General features: G+C 44.3%; 1 protein-coding gene across 1 annotated transcript in view; it reads left to right on the top strand.

Moving 5' to 3' along the window:
- Window positions 1-20,050, top strand: part of npffr2a (neuropeptide FF receptor 2a) — a 48,825-nt gene that overhangs the window by 13,326 nt on the left and 15,449 nt on the right. Inside the window, exon 2 of the mRNA XM_059971168.1 lies at window positions 8,584-8,683. Within this exon, the coding sequence (XP_059827151.1) occupies window positions 8,584-8,683 (100 nt within the window). The remainder of the gene's footprint in view (window positions 1-8,583; window positions 8,684-20,050) is intronic.

The raw sequence follows: 20,050 nt of genomic DNA, 5'->3' as shown, positions 1-20,050 counted from the left end.
AAGCCTTTTAGGACCAAGATGAGGAAAAACTTCACACGGAGAGTGGAGAATCTGTGGAATTCTCTGCCACAGGAAACATTTGAGGCCGGTTCATTGGCTATACTTAAGAGGAAGTTAGATATGACCCTTGTGGCTAAAGGGATCAGGGGGCATGGAGAGAAAGTAGGTACAGGGTTCTGAGTTGGATGATCAGCCATGATCATATTGAATGGCGGTGCAGGCTCGAAGGGCCGAATGGCCTACTCCTGCACCTATTCTCTATGTTTCTATGTTCCATCATCTCTAATGGCAATCTCAGGACGGACACAGGTAGTCAGAGATTGGCCACAACCATCCAGTGTGAAACAGGTCCAACAATTCCTGTAGTTTGCCAACTTTTACCAAAAGTTTATCAGGAACTTCGGCTCAGTGGCGGCATGGCTGACAGCACTAACCAAGAGATCCACGGGGCTTTTGTTTGGACTACCCTTTTGTTTTTGCAGAACTCAAACAGTGGTTCACAACAGCTCCCATTTTGGTCTCACCTAAGCCTGACCTTACCTTCATCAGGTTCGATATTGTCATTTAAAGTAAAATTGGATAGGTATATGGACAGGAAAGGAATGGAGGGTTATGGGCTGAGTGCAGGTCGGTGGGACTAGGTGAGAGTAAGTGTACGGCATGGACTAGGAGGGCCGAGATGGCCTGTTTCCGTGCTGTAATTGTTATATGGTTATATAGTTACATCACAGAGGTGGATGCCTTGCCTTGGAGTGGGTGCAGTTTTGTCTCGATGAACACTTTCAGGCAATAACTGTATCCAGGCGACTATCCCCAGCAGAGGTGAACTAAGACATCAGAAATAGAGAGCTGCTCGTGATCAAGCTGGCTCTGGAGGAATGGTGTCACAGGCTTGAATCATTTTAGTGTTGGACAGTCCACAAGAACATGGCTTGTATTCAGAAGGCCAAAAGACTGAATTGCAGGCAAGCCAGGTGGGCTCTTTTCTTTAACTACTTTAATTTCATCTTGACCTATTGACCAGGGTAAAAGGACCAGAAACCAGATGACTTGTCCCACCCATCAGTTCAACAAACCCGAACAAAGGGAGCAGCCTACACCACTGCATATCATATTTATACTGAGTTAAATACTGTATGTAATTAGTTTTGCTACAATAAGTGTATGGGACACTGGAAAAATGTTGAATTTCCACTTGGGGATGAATAAAGTATCTATCTATCTATCTATCTATCTATCTATCTATCTATCACTTTGCCCCAAAGCAGATTGATAGCACCAGTTTGTTGAGGACTTGACACACTTGTTTGCAAGGGGAGATTCCTCAGAACAGCTCTTTGGGTTGGCTGTTCATTCCTAGCTCTGTCTGGTCTTGGGTTCTTCAATGAGGATATGCATCGAGAATGACAGCTCACCCAGGGGTTGCCTAGACCCTCGAGTTCATTAAGAGGAAATACTGGTTGTGCCACAACCACAGATTCAGCAGAGCAGCAGATTCAGCAATTGCGCTTGTGAATATGCACATGCCAGCTAGTTATTATTTCATTGTAGTGGTATTTAAATTCCATTCGTTCCGTCATAGTGTTTGTCAAGACTTGAACCCAGGACACAGCAATGCTTCGCTGCCTGCCTGCATTCGGCCTTGCCTGAGAAATTGGACTGTCGAGTCACTGACTCTGAAGACCAGTGGTATTCGTTTTATTTTTACTGGTTCTTTTCAGCCGCAGTGTAGGCTTCATTTTCAATTGTGCATTTTAATTGACAGCCCTGTTTGGCCTAGTGTTTATTGTTTTCTTTTCCCTTTAACACTATTCACATTAAAGTCTGTGAACTATCGACCTGCTTCAATGTCTCTCACTCCGCACTTGTGCCATACCCGAACCTGGTGACAGGTGGCCTGGAATGGCAAGAAAGGTCCATCAATACAGACAGGCATGCGAAGTGTGCACCCAGAACACCCACCCTCAAGGGCTCCTTTACCCTCTGCCCATGGGCTCACATCCCCATGGACTTTGTCACGGGTCTTCCTCCTTCCAAAGGGAAGACGGTTATCATGGTAATTATGGATCATTTTTCGAAGGACTGCAAATTCAATGCTTTGGACAGATTACCATCTGTTGCAGAGACAGCCCAGGTCTTCAGGATCCATGGTTTTCCAATGGATATTGTGCCAGATCTTGTTCTGCAATTCTTGTCATGCTTTTGGAGGACATTCTGTAAGCTGACTGAGGCAACAGTGAGTCTTTCCTCTGAGATTCCTCTGCAATCCATCAGCAAGACGGAATGAGTGAACCAAGATATGGAACATTCCCTCAGATGTCTGGCCTCTTAAAGACCAGACGAGTGGTGTGACCATTTGATGTGGTCAGAGGTTGCCCACAACTCTTTACAGCATTCAGCACATGAGGTATCTCCTTTTGAATACCAATTTGGGTATTCTCCACCACTCTTTCCTGAGCAGGAGTTCGTGGCTGGGGTTCCTGTGGGCTGAATATCTCATCCAACACTGCAAGGAGTGATGGATCAGGCAAGGGAGATTTTGTTAGCCTCTACCTGGAAGGCTGAAATAAGGGCTAACCACAAGAGAAGACAGGGGTCAGCTTTGCAGCCTGGGCAACAGGTCTGGCTGTCGACTCTCTGGGCGGAGTCTTGGAAATTGGCACCCAAGTTCATTGGACCTTTCACCTTCTCAAGAAGGTAAACCCGATGGCTTATACCTTGCAACTCCCCGAGACTCTCAAGATCAATCGGACTTTCCAGTTTCCAAGTTAAAGCCTGTGAACACCAGCCCATTAGCCCCAACACCATCAGCCCGGCTGCCACCCAGGTTTGTCGATGGGGAAGAGGTCTTCACCGTCAGAAGAATTTCGGATTCACAGACTGTTTGGGGTGTTCAGCAGTTCTTTGTAGACTGGGAAGGATTTGGACCCACAGAACAGTGCTGTGTTCCTGAAAGGGACATCTTGGATGTGGCTCTCGTACAGCACTATAATCATTATCTCTCCAAGCAGCCAGGGCTGTCAGGAGTTGGCCATGGGGGAAGCAATCCTGTTATGACACACGCCCAACTGCAGCAGCTTCTGGGATTTAAACGCTCTAACCCTCCGGAATATGGATGGCTGGCATGGCCCCTTTAAAGATTCAGGCTGCCCTGCTAATTGGCAGCCATTTTTTGGCACCAGAATTTAATATTTAAAGAGCACCTGAACTAAGGGTCAGTCATCAAACATCAGCTCAGTTTTGGAATATTGTCTTGTGTCTAGTTTAGAACACTGTCTTCGTTTCAGTCCTGTTTCGTGTCTCAATTCTAGTCTCAGATACTCCAGTACTTGGGTCAGAACCATCCTCACCTAGGTCTCTCATCACAATAAGGCTTACTAATCAAAAATGTGATTGTGCTGTGTGGTTTAATAAATAGTAGATGTATGGCTTAGCTTGGTAAATATATTGCTGTTACAAGAGTGATGATGTGGTCAGGAAATTCCACTATTTCCTGGTTTATTTATGAGAAGTGTCATTCTGACTGGGAACTGAAGAGAAAAATCTATTTTTTTATGTATCCTTTTCATATTACGTAAACCAGAATATCAGTGCTACAGAACAGTAGAGCTCTTGATGAAATCAGTTCCTTTATGGGAGAGCTCCCCAGCATTGTCGCAAAGTCCATAGGAATTAAAAGCTGAGAGGTGTTCAACTGTGCACTGCACCACCAGCTTTACTTTCACATTCTGTGCCCTGATTGACAAAGGCTAGCATGCCATTTGCCACCTTTACCCTACCCCTCCCCAGCCAAACCTGGTTGCCACTTTCAGAGAACTAGGGACTTGGTCTCTCTGATTAGCAATTGAACCCTGCTGCTGCTGCTGCTGAGGCCGTCTAGGTTCACAAGCCTGGCAGTACGATCTGGAGAGCAAGCTGCTGCCCATGTAGCAAGCTCCCCCTCCCCACGCATCTGATCAACCCAAGGAAGGGCAGTGACCGATACAGTTTGGTTCCAGCAGCATCACAGAAGTTGCCAATCAGCATTAAACTCAATATAGGACTGCCTTAGGGAGTCCAGCTCCAGATTTTTCCATCAAGTTTTACTTTCAAAACCTTCCCCATGAGTGAGTATAGCTGCAAGGCGGCAGAGGTTATAGATCAGAGATTTTCCTCTTCTCCTAGATGAGGTGCTGATGAACCCCATCTACCTGAAGTGTCTAGTTTTAAAGTTCCAGTAACCTGTATTTGCCCCTTCTCTTGTCAGTAGAAACAGTCCCTCTGACTAATCATGAACCTATCAACATCCACTTTAAATACACCCCATAGCTTTTGTCAAAGCTGGAGACCAATCTCCAGCTCAGCCCAGATCACCAGCAGGCCTGTTCACCGTGATGTCTGACTGGCAACTGAAAGTCAATATGGGCAAGCAATTAAAATTAACGCCAGTGAATCTGCAGATGCTGGAAATAAATAAATAACCCCCCTGATGAAGGGTTTCAGCCCGAAACGTCATCACTACCTCCTCCCATAGATGCTGTCTGGCCTGCTGAGTTCTGCCAGCATTTTGTGTTTTTTAAGCAATTAAAATTGCCAGTTTTCATTGCATCATCATCACTGAGGCCTGACATGGTCATTCTGTCCAAAACATTAAAGCAGGTGACATGGTAGAACTGACAGTTCTGACAGCCCTTGGGAAGACCAGACTGAGGAGGCATTCAAATGCAAGAAGGCCATATACCAGGAACTCGTAGTGCAGTGGCACAGGATCTGACAGAAGATTCTCAGCTCAAGATCCTTGCTAATAACTTAAATCTATAAATCTGCCAGTACTGTAGTAGCAAGGGAAAACTTATGTACATAGAAGCACAGTTGAGCTCTCCGATGTATGCTACTTACAAGTTGTTATTTTGCATTTTCAGACCCAGACCCAGACCCAGAGCTGATGACTCAGAAATTAGAAGTCCTTTCCTACAAGGAGGAAAAATGCTTAGATATTATTCAGTCAGAAAACCTTGAGGATGAACTATGCTGAACAAATTTATTCCTCAACTAGTAAAAATAAAAGTTAATTATTTGAAATTTTTCAATATTTGCAGGACCTTATTAAACACAAATTAGCTGCTGTGTTTCCATATAATTGTACATTGAGTTTCCAAGTTCTTTTGCTATTACAGCAGAGGCAAGAGTTAGAGAACAAAAAATGGCTGTTTCCACTTTGACCAGAACAATGATCAACAAATTAACTAAATATTCCTGGATTTAGTTGCTTCAGGTGTGATAGAGTAGGAGGGGCCAGAGGAGGAGGTGTTGCATTGCTTGTCCGAGAAAATCTTATGGCGGTGCTTTGGAAGGATAGATTAGAGAGCTCCTCTAGGGAGGCTATTTGGGTGGAATTGAGGAATGGGAAAGGTGTAGTGACACTGATAGGAGTGTTTTTAGGCCACCTAATGGGGAGCGTGAGTTGGAAGAGCAAATGTGTAAGGAGATAGCAGATATTTGTAGTAAACACAAGGTGGTGATTGTGGGAGATTTTAATTTTCCACACGTAGATTGGGAAGCTCATTCTGTAAAAGGGCTGGATGGTTTAGAGTTTGTGAAATGTGTGCAGGATAGTTTTTTGCAACAATACATAGAAGTACTGACTAGAGATGGGGCAGTGTTGGATCTCCTATTAGGGAATGCGATAGGTCAGCTGACAGATGTATCTGTTGGGGAGCACTTTGGGTCCAGTGATCACAATAGATTTAGCTTCAATATAATTATGGAGAAGGACAGGATAGGACCTAGAGTTGAGATTTTTGATTGGAGAAAGGCTAACTTTGAGGAGATGCGAAGGGATTTAGAGAGAGTGGATTGGGTCAAGTTGTTTTATGGGAAGGATGCAATAGAGAAATGGAGGTCATTTAAGGGTGAAATTATGAGGGTACAGAATCTTTATGTTCCTGTTAGGTTGAAAGGAAAGGTTAAAGGTTTGAAAGCACCTTGGTTTTCAAGGGATATTAGAAACTTGGTTCGGAAAAAGAGGGATGTCTACAATAGATATAGGCAGCATGGAGTAAAGGAATTGCTCGAGGAATATAAAGAATGTAAAAGGAATCTTAAGAAAGAGATTAGAAAAGCTAAAAGAAGATATGAGGTTGGTTTGGCAAATAAGGTGAAAGTAAATCTGAAAGATTTCTACAGTTGTATTAAAAGCAAGAGGATAGTGAGGGATAAAATTGGTCCCTTAGAGAATCAGGGTGGTCAGCTATGTGTGGAGCCGAGGGAGATGGGAGAGATTTTGAATGATTTCTTCTCTTCGGTATTCACTAAGGAGAAGGATATTGAATTGTGTAAGGTGTGGGAAACAAGTAAGGAAGTTATGGAACCTATGACAATTAAAGAGGTGGAAGTACTGGCACTTTTAAGAAATTTAAAAGTGGATAAATCTCCGGGTCCTGACAGGATATTCCCCAGGACCTTGAGGGAAGTTTGTGTAGAGATAGCAGGAGCTCTGACGGAGATCTTTCAGATGTCATTAGAAACGGGGATTGTGCTGGAGGATTGGCGTATTGCTCATGTGGTTCCATTGTTTAAAACGGGTTCTAGAAGTAAGCCTAGCAATTATAGACCTGTCAGTTGGACATCAGTGGTGTGTAAATTAGTGGAAAGTATTCTTAGAGATAGTATTTATAATTATCTGGATAGACAGGATCTGATTAGGAGTAGCCAGCATGGATTTGTGCATGGAAGGTCATGTTTGACAAACCTTATTGAATTTTTTGAAGAAGTTACGAGGAATGTTGACGAGGGTAAGGCAGTGGATGTAGTCTATATGGACTTCAACAAGGCTTTTGACAAAGTTCCACATGGAAGGTTAGTTAAGAAGGTTCAGTCGTTAGGTATTAATGCTGGAGTAATAAAATAGATTCAACAGTGGCTAGATGGGAGATGCCAGAGAGTAGTGGTGGATAATTGTTTATCGGGATGGAGGCCGGTGACTAGCGGGGTGCCTCAGGGATCTGTTTTGGGCCCAATGTTGTTTGTAATATACATAAATGATCTGGATGATGGGGTGGTAAATTAGATTAGTAAGTATGCTGATGATACTAAGGTAGGAGGTGTTGTGGATAATGAGGTGGGTTTTCAAAGCTTGCAGGGAGATTTATGCCAGTTAGAAGAATGGGCTGAACATTGGCAGATGGAGTTTAATGCTGAGAAGTGTGAGGTTCTACATTTTGGCAGGAATAATCCAAATAGAACATACAGGGTAAATGGTAGGGCATTGAGGAATGCAGTGGAACAGAGAGATCTGGGAATAACAGTGCATAGTTCCCTGAAGGTGGAGTCTCATGTAGATAGGGTGGTGAAGAAGGCTTTTGGAACACTGGCCTTTATAAATCAGAGCATTGAGTACAGAAGTTGGGATGTAATGTTAAAATTGTACAAGGCATTGGTAAGGCCAAATTTGGAATATTGTGTACAGTTCTGGTCACCGAATTATAGGAAAGATATCAATAAATTAGAGAGAGTGCAGAGACGATTTACTGGGATGTTACCTGGGTTTCAGCACTTAAGTTACAGAGAAAGGTTGAACAAGTTAGGTCTCTATTCATTGGAGCGTAGAAGGTTGAGGGGGGATTTGATCGAGGTATTTAAAATTTTGAGAGGGATAGATAGAGTTGACGTGAATAGGCTGTTTCCATTGAGAGTAGGGGAGATTCAAACGAGAGGACATGATTTGAGAGTTAGGGGGCAGAAGTTTAAGGGAAACACGAGGGGGTATTTCTTTACTCAGAGAGTGATAGCTGTGTGGAATGAGCTTCCTGTAGAAGTAGTAGAGGCCAGTTCAGTTGTGTCATTTAAGGTAAAATTGGATAGGTATATGGACAGGAAAGGAGTGGAGGGTTATGGGCTGAGTGCGGGTAGGTGGGACTAGGTGAGATTAAGAGTTCGGCACGGACTAGGAGGGCCGAGATGGCCTGTTTCCGTGCTGTGATTGTTATATGGTTATATGGTTATAAATTACATCCACTTTGCTAATAACCAAACACGAACATTGATGAGAAAAGGGTGGGGTGGGATTGTTTATATTGAACTAATAGGTTGCAGTGTCTGTGCAAAACTCACAAGTATGAACAGGAAGATGTATGAATAAAAACACATTTTTGTAACTACTCCAAAGGAGAATAAAGTTCGGAGTGAAGGACTGATCAGTTTACTCACCCTAACATGATTACATGGCACTTGACACAATTCCTAGAACTTCACACAATCTACCAATTACTGATAAACAGTGGAGCAAGATTATGGAATATTAATGACAAATACACAGGAGGGAAACTGTAAATGTCATTGGAATATATCACACATTTTACCTTAAAAATGAGCAGAGAGAAGGATGAAAAGAATGAATGTAGAATTAATACTACTACTGTTTAGGGTAATGGAATTCCATGGAATCATTCTCTTTTTCACTGTAAAATAAGACTGCATCCTATGCTGATCTGTAATTAGAATCAATGATGATCTTTGGTTGATGTTTCAAAGCTTATCATCTGTCCACCTACTTCCCAGTGCAGATGTTCAACACACAACAAACTGTTTTACTCTGTTTTACAGGGTGGCCCTTCGGAAACTTTGTGTGCAAGATGAGTGGCTTGGTTCAAGGAATCTCTGTGTCTGCCTCTGTTTTTACTCTTGTTGCAATAGCTGTTGACAGGTAAGATGGACAGAGAGAATTTATAAACACTTGACAGAGATTGGCCATCATGGAGTCATTGGTACAATGTCAGTTTGGATCCTAAAGAAAGACAATTTGCATTGTGTTTGCATTTTCATAGCATGACAATGACCCACAGATCTTTCCAGCCAATGAAATCTCTTTAACCTTTGGTCACTGTTGTAATATGGGAAACATATTACTCCCTTCTCCCCAAAAGTAATTTTGCTCTGTTAAGGAAAAAAATACGTTGACTCAGACAATTCTTTTGCCTCTTCATGACTACTGTAACATGAACAGCATGTTCACCGGAGAGACATTGAAGAGTGGATATAGAAGTGTTTTATTCTGCCAAAACAAGCAATAGGCATCACGTTGAGACACTCCTGTAAGAAGAGTGTCTCTTATTTCTGGTAAGATGGTGGTACTTGCAAAAACAGCGGCCACTTGGGGGCCAACCAAAGATACGTTTTTCAATGTAATTTTTTTTATCATCGGAAGACAATTTTACTCCAAGAGCATTGGGTACAGCAGGGCTCCTCCATCAGTGAGGTGCTCGTAGCTGGACTGGTGTGAGTGGTGGGGCCAGCTGAGGTGTTGAAGGATCTGGTTAGGATATTGAAGAGCCAGTCGGGATATCGGAAGAGCCATTTGGGATATGGAGGAGCCCATTGGGATATCGGAAGAGACAGTCGGGATATCAGAAGTGCCAGTCGGGATATGGAGGAGCCCTTTTTGATATTGGAAGAGCCATTTTGGATATGGAGGAGCCTGCCGATGTGTCGGAGGAGCCAGTTTGGTTATGGGGGAGCTGACCTGGCTGCAGACCATGCTGCTGCTGCCCACTACTTAGAAGCATCGAGGTTGGGGTAGAATAGCTGTGGGAGATTGTCTTGGATGTTTCACTTGTGATCACAAGACTCTGTTGGACTGTGATAATGTATATTGACTCAGGTTTGTTACCAGAAGACCATAAGATATAGGAGCAGAGTAAAGCCATTGGGCCCATTAAGTTTGCTCCACCATTTCATCATGGTTGCTCCAACTTTCCTCCCAGCCCCAATCTCCTTCCTTCTCTCCGTATCTCTTCATGCCCTGACCAATCAAGAATCTATCCTCTGCCTTAAATATACATAAAGACTTGGTCTCCACAGCTGCTTGTGGCAACAAATTCCACAGATTAAGAAATTGCTCGTCATCTCCATTCTAAAAATACACCTATATTCTGGTCTTAGACACACCCACCACAGGAACCATCCTCTCCACATCCTCTCTATCAAGGCCTTTCACCATTCATTAGGTTTCAGTGAGGTCACCCCTCATTCTTGTGAACTCTAGTGAATGCAAGCCCAGAGCCATCAGATGTTTTTCATTTGGCAAGCCATTCAATCCTGGAATCATTCTTGTGAACTTCCTTTGGACTTCCTCCAGTTTCAGCACATCCTTTCTACAATAAGGGGCCCAAACTTGCTCACAATATGTGAGGTCTCACCTGTGCCTGGTGGTAGGACAGCTGATATGGGAGTTGTGTAGCCTCAGTTGTAGCAAGAACAGGCTCAAGCCTCAGGCTTGCCTACTGATGCAGACCAGGTGAGAGATGCAGAAGCACTACAGCGTGTTTGAGCTCGGCTGGGGCACCTGTCAGTGCTGCCCTCCTGTGTTCGAGTGGTGGAATGACATGCTGGATTGTGTGTGTCTGTACACTGCTGCAAGCTCATACCATCATTTGCTGGGCATTGTCGCTCAGGATTTTGGACTATATATGTTCGCTCTTCGAGTGCTTCTTTGTTCGACATTTTGAATTATATTACTCACTACTTTTGAAGGTTTGCTTGCTATTTTGAATCATTTACACCTTGGCACCAGAGGAACGGTATCTCATTCAGCTGTATCAATGTATGGTTTGAATGATAATTAAACTTGTTTGATTTGATTTGACATTACATGACATTTTTATTTGCTAAAGATCAAAGATAATAGTAGGACAATTCTATGGTTATAATGTATCTACAATGCTTCCTTTGAATTACTTATAGCTTTTACACACGTCTTTCTTCACACCCAAAATGAACGTTAATCTCCACTGACTCTAGACTGCATTCAGGCATATGCAGGCATCTGAATTCTAATTGTTCTGAGCTGCTTTTTAAATCCAATCTGCAATCCACGTTCAGATCTGAAGATTGTTTGCTGGTGGAATTAATATTTGCCAGATAACCCAACACCAGAATGCATCCTATAAATGACTACCTGAAAAAAAGCTGAGTCAAAATGCAGTGTCTTTGTCAACTGCTACATTGGAGCATCAGCACAATACTTGGGTTCAAAACTGGGATTTAAATCCACAACCACAATATCATTGCTGATTGCTTCATTGATGTCTATGGGCCTTAAAATAAAAAAATAAAAGCAATTTATTGTCTGCAAAATTGTAATGGTCTGACATTAGCAGGTACGTAAATACATCTTTCCTTTCTTTATTTGATCTTAACTTCAAGCATGTATTTAAATGTCCAGATCATTATTCCAGGGCATCTCAAAAGGTCTGCAGAATCACCATAAGACCAGAAGGCATAAGAACAGAATTAGGCCATTTGGCCTATCGAGTCTGCTCTGACATTTCATCATGATTGATCCATTTCCCTCTCAGCCCCAATCTCCTGCCTTCTCCCTGTATCTCTTCATATCCTGGCTAATCAAGAATCTATCAACCTCTGCCATAAATATACCCAATGACTTGGCCTCTACATCCACCCATGGCCACAAATTCCACAGATTCACCACTCTCTGGCAAAAGAAATTCCTCCTCATCTCTATTCTAAATGGATGTCCCTTTGTTCTGAGGCTATGCCCTCTGGTCCTGGACTCCCTCACTATAGGAAAAATCCTATCTACTTCCACCCTATCAAAGACTTTCAACCTTCCATAGGTTTAAATGAGATACTCCTTTGTTCTTCTGAATTCCAGTGAGTTCAGACCCAGAGCTATCAAACGTTCCTCGCAAGATAATCCTTTCATTCCTGGATTCATTCTTGCGAATGTCCTCTGAACCCTCTTCAAAGTCACCACATCCTTTTTTAGATAAGGGGCCCCAGAACTGCTCACAATAGTCCAAGTGACACCTCACCAGCGCTTTATAAAGTCTCAACATTACATCCTTGATTTTATATTCTAGTCCTCTTGAAATGAATGCTAACATTTCATTTGCCTTCCTCACCACCAACTCAACCTACAAATAAACCTTTAGGGAATCCTGCATAAGAACTCCCAAGTGCCTTTGCACCTCAAATTTTTGAATTTTCTTTCCATTTAGAAAATAGTCTACATTTTTATTTTTGTGACCAAACTCATAACCCAACTTTGTATTCCATCTGCCACTTCTTTGCTCATTTTCCTAATCTGTCTAAGCCTTTCTGCGGCCTCTATGCTTCCTCAACACTACCTGTCCCTCCACCTGCCTTTGTACCATCAGCAAACTTATCAATTTATTGCAGTTTAACATAAGAAGAATCGGTCCCAACACACCCCTGTGGAATACCACAAATCACCGGTAGCAAAAAAGAAAAGGCTCCCTTTATTTCCATTCTTTGCTTCCTGCCAATTGGCTGCTGCTTTATCTATGCTAGGATCTCTCCTGTAGCACAATGGGCTCCTAACTTGTTAAGCAGTCCTGTATGGCATCTTGTCAAAGGCCTTCTGAAAATCCAAGTACCTGTACTCACATCAGAGTGTAGCTATCACAACACCTGGCCAATGCTCGAGGCTTATGTGCTCTTCTGGCTCTGAAGTTCAAATATAATTGGATCCTTCCAAATCCCCACTCAATTCCAGGCTGCTAATTACAGTAATTACCTATCCTCAGATGACTCAAGAATGTGATTAGTGTTTTACACATAAGGACCAATGAATTTGTTGGTTTTCCTTTAAAAAAAATGATCAGGACAGAGTGTATGCTGGGATTGTAAGAGTGCAGGATATTGTAGGTGGCAACACGTGGCCATCTTGCTACCATATTCCCCCATCACTTGCTGCTCTTATGTTGACACTGTGCTAATCAATGTTGCCATCTCTTACTCACAACCTGGCAAGCTATGTGCTGCTGTGTTGGTATTGAAATGGAATGAACAAAGTAATAGAGGTTTAACCAGAGGCCAATTGAACATCAGACATCAGAAGTTTGGAGAAGAAGGGATTTCAAATAGGTCCACTGCCCAAAGACAAAGCAGTTCTTGGCAGCATAATAGAGTTTTGACCAGCGGCCAGTTGGCATTTGGGATTGATTAGTAAGGGCAAGTTAAAGGAAGGCAGGGGCAAGTCCAGCAGCCATCATCTGAGTGGACAGAGTGGTGATCTTAAGGCTTTAGCTCTTCGAGGCTTCAATGAGGAGAGGCTTCACTCAGAGAAAGCAGAAGAAAGAAAACCTAAAGACCTTCTTCCTATCTGCTCAGGCAGGACAGAAGTGATGTTAGGCAGGACAGTGCAATGCTCCTCTTTCAGGTTGTGGGAAGGCCTCCAGCATCCCTGATGACCACAGCTATGAGGTGCATCCAGCTGCAGCTTCTAACAAATCGTGTTAAGGGGTTGGAGCGGGAAGTGAATGCACTCCAGATCATTCAGGAAGTTGAAGGGATGATAGATAGGGCAGATAGATAGTTACACCCAAGGTACAGGGCACAGGAAACAGGGTGACTGGAAGGAAGGGGAAGGGGTTAAGGAGCCAGTGCAGAGTACCCCTCAACAACAGGTAAATCACTCTGGATACTGTTGAGGCGGTGGGGTGGTGGGGGGTGGTGACCTAACAATGGTCGGGTCTCTGGCACTGTGTCTGCCTCTCTGACGCAGAAGGAAAGGGGGCAGAGGAGGCATGCTGTAGTGACTGGGGATTTGTTAGGGGAATGGACAGGAGGTTCTGTGAGCAAGAACGAGATAACTGATGGTATATTGCCTCCCAGGTGCCAGGGCCTGGGACATCTCAGACTGAGTCCTCAGCATTCTTACGTGGGAGGGCAACAGCCAGAGGTCATGATCCATGTAGGTAGCAATGACATGGGTAGAACAAGGGACAAGCTTCTGCACAGGGACTTCAGAGAGTTAGGTGCTAAGTTAAAGGACAGGACCTCCAGGGTTGTGATCTCAGGATTGCTACCTGTGTCACATGCTAGTGAGGCCAGAACCAGGAATGTTATACAGTTTAATACTTGGCTAAGGAGTTGGTGTCGGAGGGAGGGTATAAGAATTTGGATCATTGGGCTCTCTTCCAGGGAAGGTGGGACCCATACAGAAGGGACCGTTTACACATGAACTGAAGGGAGACCAATATCCCAGTGGGAAGGTTTGTTAATGTGGCATGGGGGGTTAAACTAGAGTTGCAGGGGGATGGGAATCAAAGTACCAGAACAGTTCATGGAGAGGTCGTGGAGGTAGATGTTGGTAAGACCATATAACCACATAACCATATAACAATTACAGTACAGAAACAGGCTATCTCAGCCCTTCTAGTCCGTGCCTAATGCTTACTCTCACCTAGTCCCACCTACCTGCACTCAGCCCATAACTCTCCATTCCTTTTCTGTCCATATATCTATCCAATTTTACTTTAAATGACAATATCGAACCTGCCTCTACCACTTCAACTGGAAGCTCGTTCCACCCAGCTACCACTCTCTGAGTAAAGAAATTCCCCCTTATGTTACCCCTAAACTTTCACCACCTAACTCTCAACTCATGTCTTCTTGTTTGAATCTCCCCTACTCTCAATGGAAAAAGCCTATCCACGTCAACTCTATCTATCCCCCTCATAATTTTAAATACCTCTATCAAGTCCCCCCTCAACCTTCAACACTCAAAAGAATAAAGACCTAACTTGTTCAACCTTTCCCTGAAACTTAGGTGCTGAAACCCAGGTAACATTCTAGTAAATCTCCTTTGTACTCTCTCTATTTTGTTGACATCTTTCCTATAATTCGGTGACCAGAACTGTACACAATACTCCAAATTTAGCCTCACCAGTGCCTTGAACAAGTTTAACATTACATCCCAACTCCTAAACTCAATGCTCTGCTTTATAAAGGCCAGCATACCAAAAGCTTTCTTCACCACCCTATCCACATGAGATTCCACCTTTAGGGAACTATGCACCATTTCTAGATCATTCTGTTCTACTGCATTCCTCAATGCCCTTCCATTTACCATGTATGTCCTATTTTGATTCCTCACATGGTAGTTCCTCCTCTTCCTCATAAGGGGGTTCATATCAATTGGGGAAGGGTCTTTCCTTTCCTTTCCGGAGGACTGCACCATACAGGCGATATTTGTATATCCATTGTCAACAATAGTTGACCATCCCCAGAAAGTACAGGACCTCTTTCTTTGTTTTAGGTGGTGGTTTCTGAAGGTTGGCTTGGATCCGGTCTGGTCCTGTCTCCTGAGTTCCATCCTTCAGGGTAAACCCAAGATGCTGTACTTGGGGCTGACAAAATTGTAGCTTAGTTCAGGACACTCTGTGACCCCGAGCAGCTAAGAATTGAAGCAGAGCCAAGGAGTCTTTCACACAGTCTGTCAGGGTAGATGATGCACTAAAAGGTCATCGGCATATTGTATTAATATAGAATTTCCCTCCATGTGGCACTCATCCAAGTCATGTTTAATAGCAGTGGCGCACACAGCTGGACTTTCAGTATATCCCTGGGGCAGCCGAGTCCAGGTGTACTGCTGCCCCTTGTAGGTGAAAGCAAATAGGTGCTGGCTGTCCGGGTGGAGGGGAACAGAAAAGAAGGCAGAACACAAGTCAACAGCAGTGTAGTCAATAGCATCAAATGAAATAGATGAAAGAGCCATGTTAATGTCAGGTACCACTGGGGCTATGGGAATTACAATATTATTTACAGCCCTTAGATCTTGCACAAAGTGCCACTCATTAGGCCATCCTACCTTGGGCATAGGCAGTATCAATGTGTTACAAGGGCTAACAGTAGATCTGAGAACCCCTTGTTGTAGCAGAGAGTCTATGACAGGGGCTATACCTTCTTCTGCCTCAGGGGCGAAACGGGGTCTGACACATGGTAACACAGCATTCTTTTTTAGCTTGACACAGTGGTCTTTTGAAGTGAGTACTCGGCCTACGTGTGTCTTGTGGGGGGCCCACAGGTCAGCATCTACTGTTTCCAATGCTAAAGGACCTGTAGAACCTAATGGCTCAGGCGGTTGCTGTCACTGGAACTCAGTTAGGGGGTCTTCCAACTGATGGGAAATTACCAGCAGATATACTCTTCCTTCATCAGGCCTGTACCACTCAAAATCCCCAATACAGTCAATAATGGGGGAAGATTGTAACTGCTTGATCACCGGGCCCATCTACTTTGCCTGTTAGGGGGTCCGCATGACAAAAGTCAAATGAGGTATGGAGTCAAGGCAAAACAGGGATTGTTTCTCCGCAGACAGGCGTACCGGGACACCCAATCCTTCTTTCCCAAAGTAGAGATAAGGTTCTGGGTGTATTTTACTTCCCTGCCCCTCACGAGTGTGCATCTTTTCCCGATATTCAGGATTATCTTCTGTTGTATACCACGCAACACAGTGCAAGCGGGAGTGATACTGTACCACTTGCAATAGGCCCCACAAAGCTTCAGTGTGAGCTGATGGCATCAGTTTGTTAAGTTGTTGCCTTAGGCAGCACATCTTAACAGTATAGGGGTTGCCCCGAGCAGCCAGCAGTATAATATTGGCTCGGATTTAGCTTCAGAAGTAAGGAGCAGGGACTGGTGTGTCTGGGGTGAGGGTACGTCCACATACATGCCCTGTGGGGTGCAGTAAATAGTGGTTCCTATTCTAAGGGTTACCATGGGTTGTGCTTCGGAGTCTTGGGAAAGTGACACCCCACCACCACCTCCCCTGGGCCCCCCTATTTTGATGGAAAAGGGTGATTGTAAGTAAAGAAGGGACTTACCCTTTCATTTGACTCGGCAGCCTGCGTAGGTTCTCTATAAGGGATGCTTCAACACTCCCTAGTCCAATGCCCCTTCATCCCACACTTTCAACATCATATCCTGGGACTTATCCCTTCTCTGTTCCCTTCTCTGTCCCCTTCTACTTTTTCTTTCATTTCCTTCTCCCCAGTCCTGCCTATATAGCTGTGCTTTATGTGCCTTAGGGCCATCTCGTGGCCCAACAAAAAGTCCCTCCCTATCCATGTTTACCAGTGTGGTAACTATCTCAGGCCAGGACAGTCTACCACTTCAAATTTCACATTTTAAAAGTCTGAGCCTGCTGTGGCAGCATGCAATTGAGGAGGGTCTGAATGGCCAGCGGTCCATTTCCTTCCAACGGGACCCTGACATACTCTTCCCAAGCATTCCTGAATCAGACTATAAAATCAGGGGCTCCCTCATCCTTTCTGTGCAGACATCTAGAAACTTCTCCTCAATCCCCGTGCCACTGTGCTGCCCTCATAATGGCTTCTTTTCCTCTCTGTTGCAACCAGTGTGCGAGAGACTCATTGCCCTCCTGATCATCATTAGGTCCCCATTTTTCCCAAGTGGGGCCTGCACTGTATGCTTCAACGCAGCCCGGGAACTACCACAGGCACACTTCAGGAGGGTTTACAAATCACCTGGGAGAGGTTTATAAATCTCACACACTTGTTCCAGCCAATGAAGAAATGCAACTGGGTTAGGTGCCTCTGCTACCATGGCCCGTGCCTCTGCAGTGTCCACGGCTTTAATATTGCTGTCTCCCCAGTCATTATTTTTGGAGCTTGCTGAACTGGGTGAGAGGAAGAATCGAGAAGGACAGGAGAAGGTGAGTGATGTCAGGTTTGGCTTCTAGTTCACATAGCAGTTCCTAATTGTTCTTCTACCTGACCTCCCCCCACTGTCCCCTCTTGTGGTTCAGGAGGTTGTTCCTCCACTGAGGCGGGTGGCGCTGCTTGTCCTGGTGCACGATTATTCTGCTAATGCCAGGCAGCCACCATTTCTATTACCTCATCCATCATTCCGTCTGGTCCTATGTTGGAACCGTAATCTCTCCTAGCCTGGGACACACATTTGGGGTATCTGGGGATATAGCAGCACAGGAGCGGGCGTGGTGGGATCGGGTGGTGGAGTGGTAGGTGTTGCAGAGGCCCTGATTTTTAGGAGAACCTTGTGTTTCAGAAGACTTCTCCTTCCTTTTTTCTTTCAGAGGTTGGTGTCTTTTGCTACCTCCATCCATTTTCCAAAGCACCCCATCATGTATTCAAAATCCCAATTTGGGTTTCCATTTCCATTCACCACCTCATCCCACCAGGTTTGTATTAATGGAATTTTAAAACATCCCCCGTACGGCCAGTCTCCCTGTGACCACCCACAGAGATCACTGCTAAAGGTTACTGCATATCGGTCGTCCCCAGTTTCCCAGATCACCATATTGGCAGTTGATCCCGGAGGCACCAGAGGGTCTCCTACCTTCTATTGAGCCATCTTCACAATTCTCATTCGCTTCTCCGTTTTCTTACTTACTTTCAAGGCCCCTTTCGATCTTGCTTGTTGGGACGGGGTTGCAGGAGCAGCAGAAGCCATTTGACTGCTAGAATTTCCCATTGTTTGCAAAAGAGCACAGTTACACCACACGTTTTCTGGTAATCTATTTACAGCACTGACCGGTGTCAGAAGTTCATCAGCAGTCCCTTCGTTCCTTTATCTTCAGTGCAGTAGCTACCTTTTCTTACTTTTTAGTCCCCCTTACAGCTAGGACCTCTATTGTCAGCTCCACTTTCAGCTAGGGCATCAGAAAAATTACAGCCGTTCCCCCTTACAGCTGGGATGCCAGTGTCTTTCCTAACTTGGAAAGTTCCCTCATTCCACTTGGGTTCTTTTTTTTAATCCTGCTAAATTGCTCGTTCCACTAATTCCCTTCCAACTTGAAGGGTGGGAGAGCACTATGAGGATTCCATCCTCATCGCCAGATTGTTGTAGAAAAGGTATTATTCAGACACGAAAGGAGATCGCCTTAGAAATGCTTCATTGTAACATGATATCATGGAGAGCTCATCCTCCAGAAAGCAGAGTTCAGAGACTCTGTCTGACAATGGGTCACACTCTTATTTATATCCCAAGCATACAAGAGAAAAACACATAAATCAGAAGAAGGAACTTCAATGGCAGTTCTGCTGAGTAGCAAAGTTGTAGGATATGTCCATAGAACCATAGAACACTACAGTACAGTACAGGCCCTTCAGCCCTCCATGTTGTGCCAACCCATATAATCCTTTAAAAAAAGTACTAAACCCACACTACCCCATAACCCTCCATTTTTCTTTCATCCATGTGCCTGTCCAAGAGGCTCTTAAATACCCCTAATGTTTTAGCCTCCACTACCATCGCTGGCAAGTCATTCCAGGCACTCACAAACCTCTGTGTAAAAACCTTACCCCCTGATGTCTCCCCTAAACTTCCCTCCCTTAATTTTGTACATATGCCCTCTAGAGTTTGCTATTGGTGCCCTGGGAAACAGGTACTGACTATCCACCCTATCTATGCCTCTCATAATCTTGTAGACCTCTATCAAGTCCCCTCTCGTTCTTCTATGCTCCAAAGAGAAAAGTCCCAGCTCTGCTAACCTTGCCTCATATGACTTGTTCTCCAATCCAGGCAACATCCTGGTATATCTCCTCTGCACCCTCTCCATAGCTTCCACATCCTTCCTATAATGAGGTGACCAGAATTGAACACAATACTCTAAGTGTGGTCTCACCAGAGATTTGTAGAGATGCAACATGACCTCTCTACTCTTGAGCTCAATCCCCCTGTTAATGAAGCCTAGCATCCCATAGACCTTCTTAACTACCCTATCAACCTGCGCAGCGACCTTGATGGATGTATGGATTTGAACCCCAAGGTCCCTTTGTTCATCCACACTCATAAGTAACTGACCATTAATCCTACATTCAGTCTTCTGGTTTGTCCTTCCAAAATATATCACCTCACACTTGTCCGGATTGAACTCCATCTGCCATTTTTCAGCCCAACTCTGCAGCCTGTCTATATCCTCTTGTAACCTTCAACAACCTACGGCTCCATCCACAACTCCTCCAATCTTCGTGTCATCCTCAAACTTACTCACCCATCCTTCCGCCTCTACATCCAGGTCATTTATAAAAGTCACAAATAGCAGGAATCCGGGGACAGATCCCTGCGGCACTCCACTAGTCACCAACCTCCAGGCAGAATACTTTCCAAACAACTACCCTCTGCTTTCTTCCTTTAAGCCAATTTTTTATCCAGACGGCCAAGGTTCCACTGATCCCATGCCTCATGACTTTCTGGATGAGTCTCTCATGAGGGACCTTGTCAAATGCTTTGCTGAAGTCTATGTAGACCACATCCACTGCCC

Source organism: Hypanus sabinus, chromosome 5 (genome assembly GCF_030144855.1).
Source record: "Hypanus sabinus isolate sHypSab1 chromosome 5, sHypSab1.hap1, whole genome shotgun sequence".
NCBI lineage: Eukaryota > Metazoa > Chordata > Chondrichthyes > Myliobatiformes > Dasyatidae > Hypanus > Hypanus sabinus.
Note: the sequence above shows the minus strand (reverse complement) of the source record. Positions and strands in the feature narration are given on the sequence as shown.